Source organism: Gigantopelta aegis, chromosome 14 (assembly GCF_016097555.1).
Source record: "Gigantopelta aegis isolate Gae_Host chromosome 14, Gae_host_genome, whole genome shotgun sequence".
In the NCBI taxonomy this organism is placed as follows: Eukaryota; Metazoa; Mollusca; class Gastropoda; order Neomphalida; family Peltospiridae; genus Gigantopelta; species Gigantopelta aegis.
In genome coordinates this window covers 34,423,636-34,438,493 of record NC_054712.1, presented here as the reverse complement: position 1 = coordinate 34,438,493, position 14,858 = coordinate 34,423,636, and the positions used below count along the sequence as shown (strand labels likewise).

At 37.1% G+C, this 14,858-nt stretch overlaps 1 protein-coding gene across 2 annotated transcripts in view; it reads left to right on the top strand.

Annotated features, from left to right (window-relative positions):
• The first annotated feature begins 3,939 nt into the window (after nt 1-3,939).
• The window catches only part of LOC121388180 (apoptotic chromatin condensation inducer in the nucleus-like), a 71,745-nt gene continuing 60,826 nt past the window's right edge, over nt 3,940-14,858 (top strand). The window contains exons 1-4 of one of the 2 annotated variants that reach the window (XM_041519443.1): nt 3,940-4,069; nt 7,060-7,111; nt 7,794-7,819; nt 9,733-9,832. In XM_041519443.1, coding sequence (XP_041375377.1) covers nt 4,046-4,069; nt 7,060-7,111; nt 7,794-7,819; nt 9,733-9,832 — 202 coding nt within the window. In that variant the 5' untranslated portion in view covers nt 3,940-4,045. Of the gene's footprint in view, nt 4,070-7,059; nt 7,112-7,790; nt 7,820-9,732; nt 9,833-14,858 lie in introns of both variants that reach the window. The other variant, XM_041519442.1, reaches the window with a different exon arrangement.

Sequence of the window (14,858 nt, the reverse complement as noted above, 5' to 3'; positions counted from 1 at the left end):
CTGGATAAAACAAAATAAGATTCCATTCTGTGCGCGAAACCTTCGTGGTTACCGGTATATATGCGCACGTAAAACGATCTATACGGATGGCTAAAAAAATCCAGATAACGGTAGGGTTGGCTTCGCAATAGTTGAAGAAAAAATATCCAAACACTCTAAACTAGTTAAATATGCCAGGCTGTTAGATAATCTATCAGTCTATACAGCAGAACTGACAGCCATCTATGAAGCGCTAATCTGGATTAAAAATAAACAATACCCTAAAAGCGTTATCTTTTCAGATAGTCTTAGCTCCATGCAATCACTTCAAACTAATAAATCTACCAGGCCAGATATCCTCGCAGCTATCCATAACAAACTTCAAGAAATAAACCAGCTTAATCTAACAATAGTATTCGAATGGGTCCCAGCCCATGTAGGTATAATTGGCAATGAAATAGCTGACTATGGAGCCAAAACTGCACTTTCAATCACTAGTACAATTACAGCGCTACCTTTAGGAATATCAGAACTAATGTCAAAAGCAAGAAAACACTACATTAATCAATGGCAGGCAAACTGGGACCTATCAACCAATACATGGCATTATAACATCAAGCCACTGGTCAACTGTATCCGACCTAAACACCCAAACACTTATGTGGATAAACTAATCACTAAACTACGCATAGGTAAATCTTCACAGCTCAACAGCTGCTCTTTCACCAAACTAAATCCTGACTGCGAATGTGGCACCCGGGAGGATATGAAACACTACCTCCTGGATTGCACGCTACACAACAGCCAGAGAAAACTAATGATAGAATCAATAACCGAAGCCAACCAAAATAAAACAATTACTCCTAATTTTTCACTTAACCCTGATAAATTCCTCAAACTCAAAACCTTCAAAGCAGTATACCAATTCGTCCTGTCCACCAAACCAAAATTATAAAAGCCACGTGCCACTCACCGTGCCAGCGTTCGATCGGCGCGAACCACCAACTCGACCGATCGCAGGCAGGATGGGAAGCGGTAGCGCACCCACTGGGCTCCTGGCAAGTCATTTAGTCAAAAGCTAAAAAATTAGAAAAAGATCGCAACCACCCGCCTGTACGTCTCCTGGAGGGAAGATCGACCTTCTACACTCAACCGACACGCACTCCAATCTGGGAGACCAACGGATGGAAGGTGGCGATCTATAACTAAGATGAGTAATTAGTATACTACTTAACTCGTGACACCTTTGACTCCCCGGAAGGAACATCCACCCTACGCACTCGAACAGACTAGGTATTCCAACCCGGGGAGAGAACGGTGAAACGACAAAAATACAACCATATGCCTAAACTAGTTAGCTGATATAAATGCAGCTATAAATTAACAATTGCTCAAAACCTCCCGCCTGTACATCTCTTGAATGGAAGAGCGACCTTAAGCACTCGACCAACAAGCACTCCAATCAGAGAGATCAACGGCGGGACGGTAGCGAGTGATTAATAACTACTAGATATGACAATACTTAAATCGTGACACCTGTGACCCCTTGGCGGAACATCCACCCTTCGCACTCGACCAGACTATGTATTCCAATCCGAGGGGAGAACGGTGAAACGACACAAGTAAAAGCATATACTTAAACTAGATAGCTGGCATAAAATAAAATTATTAATCAACAATTATTCAAAACCACCCGCCTGTACAACTCCGGGAGGGAAGAGCGACCTTAAGCACACGACCGACAAGCACTCAAACCCGGGGGTTCAACGGCGGGACGGTAGCGAATAATTAATAACCATTGTTAACCTTACTGTAAATATTTATTCAGGTTCTGAAACTCGTGTGTTGCAATTGGTGTATACCACTCCCAAATGTTTTTGTGGCCCTTAAAACAAACAAGATAGGATACCACTAATTACCACTTTCTCTTGCAGCATTCTCACTGGTCCAATCCAGCCAATCGCGAACAAGGAACCTCACATGTAAATAAACTGCACAATTGTGTTTTGCACTCGCACCATGTCTTTATTACTGATGCATGAAACCATGATTGACTAAGGTAAGTCAACTAGGGCAACTGAGGAAATAGCAAGCAGGAAAAACAAGACTGACTTAAAAGACTAACCAAGTAAGCCTACTAAATTATTCTACATTACTAACAGTTACCAACATATAGATACCGTTCATTTCGCCTCAATCATTTCAGTTCATTATAAAATAATTATTCAGGGGACGGGAATAAAAAAAATCTTAATTACTTAGCTGTCAACTATACAACTGCTACTAGATACTTTAACCCTATTTTTCTTTCTTTTTCTTTCTTTCTTTCATTGATTAGTAATAAAGTTAAGTATGTCAAGCATTAGGCTTTTAAACCAATATCTACACTACAAGGGTTCCACCCTTCAAATTAGATAGCCAGATTAGTCTAACTCCCCCTCCGTCATTGTGTTCAGTGCTATACAAAGACGGAGGGGGATGGGTGGTCATGATGACCGTTGAATTCACTAGAGTAGGGACGTAAGACAATAAGTACAACCTTAACACCAAACTAGGATTTACCTACAGACCACACGCTCACTGCAAAAGTACACAGGATGCATTGACTAATGATAACAATGCATCCGCCCCCCCCCCCCCCCCCCACACCCATTTAATGGCCCAGCACGTGCTCTAATAAGGAACCGGACAAAAGAATACCGTTCCGAGTATACAATTGCAATGCACCCGGGGGAAGCTGAACAAAAGAATATCGCCCCCCCCCCCCCACCCAAACCCTCAATACTTGCTGCTGGTAATAACTTGGTACTTGGTGATGCCTCGACCAGAAGCGGTCAGGCCCTTTATAAGGGCCCGATGGGCAACCTAGGGAGACACCACAGCATCTTAAAGGTTTAAATTAACGAGCTACTCTCGATTCACTAATATCAAAACCTATATTAGCTCGGCCATTTACCTTTCGACCGACCGTTCAAAATTGCGCCAAAATTTCCTCAACAAAATTGCGCACCACTTTCTCTTTGGCATTAACGGCTCCATTCAAATTCCATAGCACCACCACCACCCCCACCCGCCTGCTACCGATTCAATCGGGCTGCTGGTGCTCCCTTGCACCTGCCAGTGCAGGCGGTCCCTCCTTCCCCTCCCCCCACCTTTCCTGTCATGGACGGAAGAGCCGGCCAAGGCCGGCTCTTGTGCCCACGACAGGCGTGCGCTACAACAGCTTGCTCTGAATGTGCACGTAAAACCCTATGACATGACATGACATGACATGACATCAGTTCATTCACTCACTCCATCAGTCTGCATTCAGAAGGTGTTAATCTATGTGAATTGGCTGATCATGAGGTAATTGGTCTGTGTATTGCTCCGTGTTGGTACATAATGGCAGTCCCCTAGCTATCGGATGTAGAGTGTGTGGGCGCCAGAATCACCAGTATCACCAGTATCAAACGGATATACATTCACCGCCAATATACAACTTCTTGCTGTGTATAATAAAATTTACAGCAAGCAGTAAACAGAAGACACTCTAGATGACTACTAATTGGTCAATTTGCATTTGTATGTTAATAATTATAGGAAGTTGCATTGTATGACTATTAATTGACGGCATTAAGATGATAATTTTCGAATAAATTATTAATAAAAAGAAAAAAGTAAAAAGAAAAAAAAAAAGTACTGAAATATAGTATTATTTATTAAGACAAATACGGTAACCATTAAACTTATTTCGTACATAGTCGGAACTACGCGATGATTTCGGATGATGACCCATAATTATTTCCGGGTTAATTTTATTTTGTTCTTGTTAAAAGTCTATGTTTACACATTATAGAGTCATGCTAATACATTGTTTGAATTTGTTTTATATATTGTTATTTTTGAAGCCTATTGTCATTGATATTTTTATGTGTACGGAAATAACCGATTCAGGCGTTGTTTCATCAAAATGGCGGACGAAGAGGAGGTTTTGATAAATGGAAAATCTGTTGACGACCTCCGCATTACTGATTTAAAACTAGAATGTGACAAAAGAGGACTTTCTAAATCTGGCAGTAAAACTATGATCGCCGAGAGACTTAAAGCTGTAAGTTGCACACGTATGCGCTTGATTAAGCCTTTGTTTACATCGGCCAGTTGCAACCCCAAAATTAGGGCACCGATGTTGTCCACAGCGTATCATCTGTCAGTTTGAAAAAACGGACAATTCATAAATTTAAAGAATATGCTGTGACTTTTCCCCCTTGGTGAATCATATTTAGTTACTAGTTTGTTAGATTATGGATGCATTCTACACTTTACTAGGGGAGGTAACTAATGTAAACAAACCCCACAAAATGCACCCTATCTCAGTATTTCAACTATTTCAAATTGTATTTGGATAAAAATGTAGAGCTCCAATATTCGGTAAATATACCTTATTTATATAGATATAAGGATTGAGCTATAAGGTATCCGTGTTTGTGATAAAAATGTGTGTGCTTTTAGGACATACTGTTCTACAATTCTGTAGGTTTTTTTTTTTTTTTTTGTGGTTGCGAAAAGCATCACCTTAACTTTTAATGATAAATGCAGATACTGCATACTTACTGATAAATAAAGATGCAGACCCTTGTTTTAGCACATAAAAATTAACAGTAAGTTTGGTTCATCTACAAACCTGGAATAAAGAGTTAAGGTAAGAGTGAAATTATACTATTTGAGGTTTATAAACAGAGATATAAGATCAAAAAATAGATTAGAGTTTGGCTCGATAACCGTTACTTCTCAGATGAATGTACATGTTTAGAATTATGAAAAATGTATTTCAGGGCATTACAAAAACCCTGATGACCAGAAACACTGGACGTATGAAAATGGATAATCTAAACAAATAAAATATAAGTAACTTCTAATTTTAAATTTCAAAGTGACTCTAAAAGTAAAAACATATGTCATAGTTTTTAATAACTAAGGTCTGTCACTTTAAGGCTCTTGTTTCACTGTTGTGCGTTACCAAGTCTTTGCAAAGCATACAGTGGGGTTCAGACTACTTCATGAACTTTATAAAAACAATATCACTGCCATGGTTTGCATGTACATGTAGGCCAGGGCTTCTAGATTATGGTAGCCCCACTCCCATGTCTAGTGAATTTCAGTGTTGGGCTAGTAAATAACTATTATTGCCATGCCCGATGGCTAGTGAAAAGAAATTTGTCAAATGCTGCAGTTAAGTCTATTTTGTAAATATGAATATCTTGCCCCCACCACCACCACCCAATGTTAATGTTTTTATGCTCTATCTTCCACTTTAGGTGACATATCCGATTATTAATATTAATTAGTAAACTTGTTTTAACTTGAAGTACAGTAGGGCTAGTGAATTTTTAATTGTGGCTAGTGAATTTTTTAAACCACTGATCCCCTGGCTAGTGGATTTTATAAAAATTCTAGAAGCCTATAAAATATTAGCAATTTGGTAAATTTGCTAAAATCATCTGTCACCAAATTCAAGTTTAAACTAGGAAAAACAGTAAAAATTGAGGTTACATAGATATAATTTTATTATAAAGAACAGACTATTTTCGAATGAGATTTTTGGCAAATTAGTAAAAAAATATATTTGCCAAATTCAACTTTAATTTGCATAAATAAATATTCCATTTCTTTCCACATAAAAAAAAATATGGTTCACCAATTGTGGCTATGAGACAACTCCTTGAGACATAATAACCATATGGGGCTTTATTCAGACATTCTGTGGTACCGAACATACATTGTGCCACTTCCCTAATGCAAGAGGTACTGAAAAATTCCCAATTTGAGGTTTAAATATTTTAATAATTATTTCTGTTCTAATAATTTAATTTAATAATGGTACATTGAATCATGCAGAAGACAAAAAAGCATTCCAATTATAATTAAGTCATGCTAATTTCCCTAGTCCTGTCAGCCATAGGACCATGCCAAAACATTCTGGATAAATCCTCAGAGTCAAATGGCCAAGCAGTGTGTCAGCATGGTCTGGGATGATTATTAACACCCGGGATTTATCCGGGATTTTTTACCATGGTCCCATGTCTGATGGGGATTGGGAAAATTGATCACTGACTGTGAGAGAACATTTTGTTCAGTATTGCGTCGCAATTCGCTGCGCAAATTTCAGACATTGCTACACAATTTTAAAACATTAAAGAGCAGTTGCTGATAAATTTTCGGTTAACTAGAAATAATGCTTATCAAGATTTTAAAAATAAATGTTCCAGGGCTGTTTGTGCTAGTAAATCATACTTGGGATATTTTTTCAAGCTACTGAAAGCAGCGATAGAAATAAGCAGAATGTTTTATTTGTCCACTTGATAATTACATCGAGAAATCTACTTATCCCGGAATATTTTCTCTTATCCAAATAAATATTTAGTTTTATTCAAGTACAAGGACCATATTTTTGATTGATCAAAATTAAACTGTATTGAACATTTTTACTTGTCCACTGGATAACCATTTGAGGTACATTTCTCTTGTCCGAGCAGATTTTCACTTGTGAGAACACACGGACAAGTGTTTATTTCGGACACTGGAAAGATGCACTACACCACTGTTAAATTAATTTATTGCAACAGACATAATTAAATATTTATGTTGGGGATTTTTAGTACCATACAGAAATTGGGAATCTTTTGGGAAGTGGCCTATAGATGTTCAGACCCACAGAACAGCTGGATTCATCTCTGAACACTTGAGTCAGGTAGTTTTCTCCCAGTAGAGTTTGTGCTGGCCACCAACATTTATATGTAAGTTTAATGTCATACATATGTACGCTTTGTAAGTGAACTAAAAAATTATCACACTAAACATTGTGGAAATTGACAGTTTTCAAAGTAAATGACCTTTAAAATAGCACTGTCCTCGCATATTTAAACAGGAAAGGACTAGAGGACGCTTGAGCTAGACAGACATTATGTGTTACTATTTTGACACTGTCAGACCTTCTTTGGTATAAAACTTTCTTTTGTACATTATATAAAAATGTAGCGAGATTTATCTGTCTGACCTACCAATAATTTGAAGTCATTCTGCAATTATTTTTTTTTCCAGCAACTTCTACTTGAAAAACTTCAGAAAATGCCATTGAAACTGTCAAATGAAGGTGAGTTGCCCAGTTTTATAATGGACTGGTATGATTAATATTGGAAACATGTCATAGTTAACATTGAAAAATCATGCATCCTAGAACCAGTAATGGATGCATCTTGGAATTTTAAATGTTAAATTAAAAAAAAATGTTTTTCTATGATTAGTATTAATTTATATTATGAATATACACTAACAAAATTACAGGTCTTATGACAACCAATCATGACAGTGGCAACCAATCCTAGTTTCCATTTTGTAAAAGGGGGGGGGAGGTCTTAAAAAGAGAGTGGGACTTTACCATGAGCATAATGAAGATGAGCTAAAGGTTAATCTCCTGAAGTGGTCCTAGGTGAGCGATTAAATGAAGTTTCAAATCAAATTTATTGAATTGTTTTTTTAATTGCAAGGCGATCAATAAAATGAATTTGACACCTAAAACTTTCAAAGTTAGTGTGGAGGGGAGTGCAAATGATTACTTACCTTTCCTGGTGATGATTGCAATAATAGATTGGGGAAAGAGGGGGTCCGGAGTTCTTTAAAATTTCAGTTATATTAGAAAATATTCAAATTTTATATTGATCAAATATTGATATTTGATATGTACTACATTGTACACGTATGTATTTAATTCACTGTATTAAAACTGATCTTAAAACTTGTATATTATATTAAATTGTTACATTTTCTTGCAGTAGATATGGTCAAATCGCCAAATATAGATGTAAGTATGTTTTATTTTCAAGTAACACTATAGTTAGTCTTTTAGCTAGCTTGTTTTAGCATGGTGCAGCAGCACGCCTCAGTAGTCTAGCACCATCTTGCCTTAATCAGCACCATGCTGCCCTGAGATTAAACAAGCCTTTTTCACTAATTAATTCTAAAATTGCCTTTATAAAACACCCAAAAAGGTATTATTAATTAATAAAATATGCCTTTTATATCTTTTGCCATTCATTTATTAAAGCAAGCACATAAATTACATTAATGTTTATTTCAATTAATTTTTGTATATTTTTAATGAAAAAGAAGTGCCCTAAAAATGGTGAAAATGCCCCAAAAGTGTTTGGTCAACCATGCCTTTGCCAAATTTCTAAGGAAATTGCTACTATAGTGGTTATAAAACAGGTTGGGGTGAGTGGGTATATATTGGGGTGTGAGGGATCTGTAGTTAAATGGCTGCATGCATGGCTTAAAACATAATTGTTTTAATACTTTGTAACACAGAACAGTGGAATATTTAGCACTCTAGATGAGTGTGCTAGCTACATGAAGTGTGGCACCATGCGCTGCCCTACCCCCATTTGTTCCTCCCTGACCATGTGACCGTAAGATGGACAACTTCACACATATTTTAGATACATTTGGTATTTGGGTGGGGTGGGGGTGGTAAGAGTGGTGGCAGGGTGTGGAGATCATTTGTGATTATTGAAATTAAACTTATTGGGGGAAAAAAATCATTGTTTGAATGTATGCTTTTCACTAACTGTAATACTAATCCACATGTAATCCTCAAACAATCTTGAATGGAATAACGTGTATATGCGCGCGCGTGCGCACACACACATGTGCAGGGGTGGGTCTTGGGGGTTCGAACACACCCCATTGCAGGCCTTTGGAATTCACGGTAACGGTCGTTTCCGGTACTGTGTTGGCGGTACCATGTCAGTAAAATCACGGAACTGAAATTTCGTTTCACATGATTATTATATTGAGTACAACTATTCAACAAAAATAATATAAACAGTTTCCAATGGGTTCCCATGATCACAAGGCACGGAACCGAAAAAGTGTTTCCCATGAAGTTTGAAATCCTATGGCCTTCCATTGCTCCAAGCAAATTGGGGATTTTCAATATATTTTTCGAAGTAGCATGACTCAACCCTCCCTAAAAGCTTTGCTTGCCACAGCACAGATCCTCTTGCACAATTTGCTGCACACATGTCTGGCATTCCATCTAGCCATAAGAATTGCTGGTGAATATTAAATTATTGAACTTTATAAAAATGTCATACATATACGTGTAGTATACTATAAAGTATATTCTTCATTCTCTAGTTAGACCATGGTTATAGTAGCTGTTATAGGTATAATAAATCTTGAGATAACCCTTTGATCCATCCCATTCAGTGCCCTATGACAGGTATATGAAAGGTCTTGGTATGTCCTGTGGCAAAGTGCACCGTAATACATGATCAGGGCCATATCTCTGCACAATGCAGGGTGGAATGGACAAAACAATGTTTGATTCCATGTCACTTCCGAGGAGGTCCTTTACTGAAGATTTCATGCCTCTTGCACTCTTGCACTGCCACTCCCAGACTAGTTTACTAAATCAAAACTAGCACTGGATACAAACCTGTTGCTACTATAATGAAAAACTTCACTGATTCACACAGTTTGCGAATGATTTTGTTTTGTTTATGTCCAGATGAACGTAAATCTAATAACAGACAATCCATGAATAATTAATTAAATTAATTTAATCAATGTGATTAAATGGTGGTATTAAACAAACCAAAATCGAAGAGAAACCCGAGGCCACAGAAATCAAATTCTACATGTAACTAAAGAAATAGATTATATAGTTATGTATTAATTATTAATACTGTACCCATTTTAAAACATTCTTTTCAGCTACAAAATGCAGTGGCAGACAATGATTTTATTAAGCAGTATTTTGAACAGCAGCAGCGATCCATGCAGGTCCAGCTTGAATTGAAAAAACAAGTAGAAGGTGAGCCTTGCAAATTCTATTTACGGGAATATTTCATTCTCTGATAGGAAATTTGGTGGTGGAATGTACATGTAGTTCTTTTGTCCAGCTTGAATTCTGCCGACATGTTCAGGAAAGAAAAAGAAATGTTTTATATAACGACGCACTCAACACATTATTTTACGGTTATATGGCGTCAGACATATGGTTAAGGACCACACAGATTTTGAGAGAAAACCTGCTGTCGCCACTACATGGGCTACTCTTCCAATTAGCAGCATGGAATCTTTTATTTGCGCTTCCCACAGGCAGGATAGCACAAACCATGGCCTTTGTTGAACCTGTTATGGATCACTGGTCAATGCAAGTGGTTTACACCTACCCATTGAGCCTTGCGGAGCACTCACTCAGGGTTTGGAGTCTGTATCTGGATTAAAAATCCCATGCCTCGACTGGGATCCGAACCCAGTACCTACCAGCCTGTAGACCGATGGCCTACCATGACGCCACCGAGGCTGGTACACACATGTTCAGGAGACAGAATGCTCACAAACAGTTTAACTTGTACCATGTAGTGGGCAGGACGTAGCCCATTGGTAAAGCATCCCTCTGATACGCAGTCGGTCTAGGATTGATCCCAGTCAGTGGGCTATTTCTCGTTCAAGCCAGTGCACGACAGCGTTTATATCAAAGAACGTGGTATGTACTATCCTGTCTGTGGGATGGTGCATATAAAAGATCCCTTGTTACTAATGGAAAAATATATCGGGTTTCCTCTGTAACACCAGTGATAGAAATAAGCAGAATTTTTTACTAGTTCACCGGACAAATACATCTAAAAATCTACTTGTCCACCAATATTTTCACTTGTTCAAATAAATGGTTTGTTTTATTGAAGTACAAGGACAGTGTTTTTGATTGCTTAAAATGAAACTGCATTAAACATTTTCACTTGTCCACAGGACAACCAGCAAGGTACATTTCGCTTGTCCACATAGATTTTCACTTGTCAGGACAAACAGACAAGTGCTTATTTCGAATGCTGAAGACTATGTCAAAATTACCAAATATTTGACATCTGATAGCCAATGATTAATAAATCAGTGTGCTCTAGTGGTGTCGTTAAACAAAACATCACATTCATCTCATATAATGTACAAAAACCAGTCTGGTGAGCGACTGTGACCATGACTGGCACATATAAAAAAAAACAAGAAGAGAAAATGACTGGTACGTATGTATATCTAAGGCCATGATTTGTTTACTTTCCTTTCATTGGGGAAAGAGGAAATAAAAGATTTCTTGGTGTTAAAATTAGCCTGAGTGGCTACAGTAAATGCTGTCTGAGGTACAATGGGTGATGGGATTAATAATCTTGGATGGACTCATTAAATGTCAGGGTATGTGCTGTCCTGTTTATGTTTGTTCAGTTTTATAGTTGCAGTTTTCTTTTGATACATGTATGTATGTACAGAGTATTCACTGAGATTGGGTTTTTTGTTTTTGTTTTTAGCTACATGTATTCTACAGAAGGGAAAAGGATTAAAGTGTGGGTTTTTTTGCGTGAGAGAGATAAATGGATAGCTACATTGATTAGATATATAGTGAGAGAGAGAGGGGGGGGGCAGAGGCGGGGGGATGGGGGGTGGGGTTAGCTTGGAAGCCAGTACTCTAAAGTATTATATTATGTTGTTTTATTGTTTTTATGTACACAACCCATGTTTTACCCATGGCATGTGTTGTTCTAATTGTAAACAAGGGTCTGGCAATAATAAAAAAAAAAGAAAAAAAACCCATATGTCACCAGGGTTCAAAGCAGGAAGTAAAATATGGCCTTTTACTTTTTAAAAGTAGCAAGCCAAAAGAAATGTGTCCTGCTAAGAAAAATATATGGCCTGCTTGAAATAAGACAGCAAGGAGTGAGGAGAGGGTTTGGGATAGTGTGTGAAAAACCTAGAACCTTTGAAATGTTTTCTTTAGAATATGGAATTAAAACTTAACAACAGACTCACAAGCTTGATAGCAGATGACCTGTGAATTTTTTGTTTAAGTTTTAACAGGTAAATTTATAGAGGATTCGTTACGAGTATTTTTTAACATGGAAAATATCAACCAAATCTATGTTAATCGGTATTTGTTGAGGCTCTGCCAAGATAAATACCAATTAACTAGACGAGGTTGATATTTTACATATTAAAAAAAAAATGTGTAGCGAATTCTGTTTATCCTATAACACTTAAAATAACTTTTTAATCTTGTTATTTCATTACGCTGGTGTTGTGTCTTGTCATACAACAGTGACTTGTGGTTTTTTAAAAATCTTATATTGTTTGTTTATTTTTTAATCTTCATGTACATATATTGTACATGTATATCAATTTAAATGAAGATGTAACATGCTGTATTCTTGCTTATCCGTAATATCTGCAGAAGCTCCAGAACAATTCCTTGATGTGAACATTTGGCAGACGGCAAAATGTTGATGATATTTATGGGTTTTTGAAAAGTACCTATTCTACTCTGTTACATGGAACATAATGTTGGCACATAATGCTTCGAAATAAAATAAAAATAAAAAGTTAGTTTTTCTGTGTTTTGAAAATTATTTTTATTTTATTTTCTATTTGGTACAATACATTTTTTACTCAGCCACATAGATTAATCTGAGGATGAACAAACCTTTTCACAAGTCAGTACATGGACAGTCAAACCACTAGTACATGCATGTATCTCAAACTACACACAAAGTCAAACACTACACACATAGATACATGTATCTCAAACTACATACGAAGTCAAACACTACACACGTACATACATACATGTATCTCAAACTACACACAAGTCAAACACTACACACATAGATACATGTATCTCAAACTACACACAAAGTCAAACACTACACACGTACATACATATATCTCAAACTACATACGAAGTCAAACACCACACACACAGATACATGTATTTCAAACTACACACAAAGTCAAACACTACACACACAGATACATGTATCTCAAACTACACACGAAGTCAAACACTACACACACAGATACATGTATCTCAGACTACACACGAAGTCAAACACTACACACGAAGTCAAACACTACATGCGTAGATACATGTATCTCAGACTACACACGAAGTCAAACACTACACACATAGATACATGTATCTCAGACTACACACAAAGTCAAACACTACACACGAAGTCAAACACTACACACGAAGTCAAACACTACACACGTAGATACATGTATCTCAAACTACACACGAAGTCAAACACTACACACACAGATACATGTATCTCAAACTACACACGAAGTCAAACACTACACACACAGATACATGTATCTCAGACTACACACGAAGTCAAACACTACACACACAGATACATTCAGACTACACACGAAATCAAACACTACACACACAGATACATGTATATCAGACTACACACAAAGTCAAACACTACACACACAGATACATGTATCTCAGACTACACACAAAGTCAAACACTACACACGTAGATACATGTATCTCAAACTACACACGAAGTCAAACACTACACACGTAGATACATGTATCTCAAACTACACACGAAGTCAAACGCTACACACGTACATACATGTATCTCAAACTACACACGAAGTCAAACACTACACACATAGATACATGTATCTCAAACTACACACAAAGTCAAACACTACACACATAGATACATGTATCTCAAACTACACACGAAGTCAAACACTACACACATACATACATGTATCTCAAACTACACACACAGTCAAACACAGATACATGTATCTCAAACTACACACAAAGTGAAACACGGATACATGTATCTCCAACTACATACGAAGTCAAACACTACACACATACATACATGTATCTTAAACTACACATGAACTCAAACACTACACACATACATACATGTATCTCAAACTACACACGAAGTCAAACACAGATACATGTATCTCAAACTACACACGAAGTCAAACACTACACGCATACATACATGTATCTCAAACTACACACAAAGTCAAACACTACACACATACATACATGTATCTCAAACTACACACGAAGTCAAACGCTACACACGTACATACATGTATCTCAAACTACACATGAAGTCAAACACTACACACATAGATACATGTATCTCAGACTACACACGAAGTCAAACACTACACACGTATATACATGTATCTCAGACTACACACGAAGTCAAACACTACACACGTAGATACATGTATCTCAAACTACACACGAAGTCAAACACTACACACATAGATACATGTATCTCAAACTACACACAAAGTCAAACACTACACACATAGATACATGTATCTCAAACTACACACGAAGTCAAACACTACACACATACATACATCTCAAACTACACACACAGTCAAACACAGATACATGTATCTCAAACTACACACAAAGTCAAACACTACACACATACATACATGTATCTCAAACTACACACGAAGTCAAACGCTACACACGTACACAGATACATGTATCTCAAACTACACACGAAGTCAAACGCTACACACGTACAGACATGTATCTCAAACTACACATGAAGTCAAACACTAGACACATAGATACATGTGTCTCCAACTACATACGAAGTCAAACACTATACACGTACATACATGTATCTCAAACTACAGACAAAGTCAACACTACACACATAGATACATGTATCTCAAACTACACACGAAGTCAAACACTACACATACATGTATCTCAAACTACACACGAAGTCAAACACTACACACATAAATACATGTATCTCAAACTACACATGAAGTCAAACACTACACTCAAATCTGTATGACCCAGCTTCCACTTCTCCACGGACAAACACACCTGGTCATATACTGAACTCCATTAAAAACACACCACCCAGTTTTCAGTTGTTATTGCTGTTACATGTGTGAGCTTGCTACAAAACGACCAATAACCCCAACCTGTGTATTCAATATCCAGTTGTAACTTTATACAAAATCAGTTTAATGTATTCATTTTT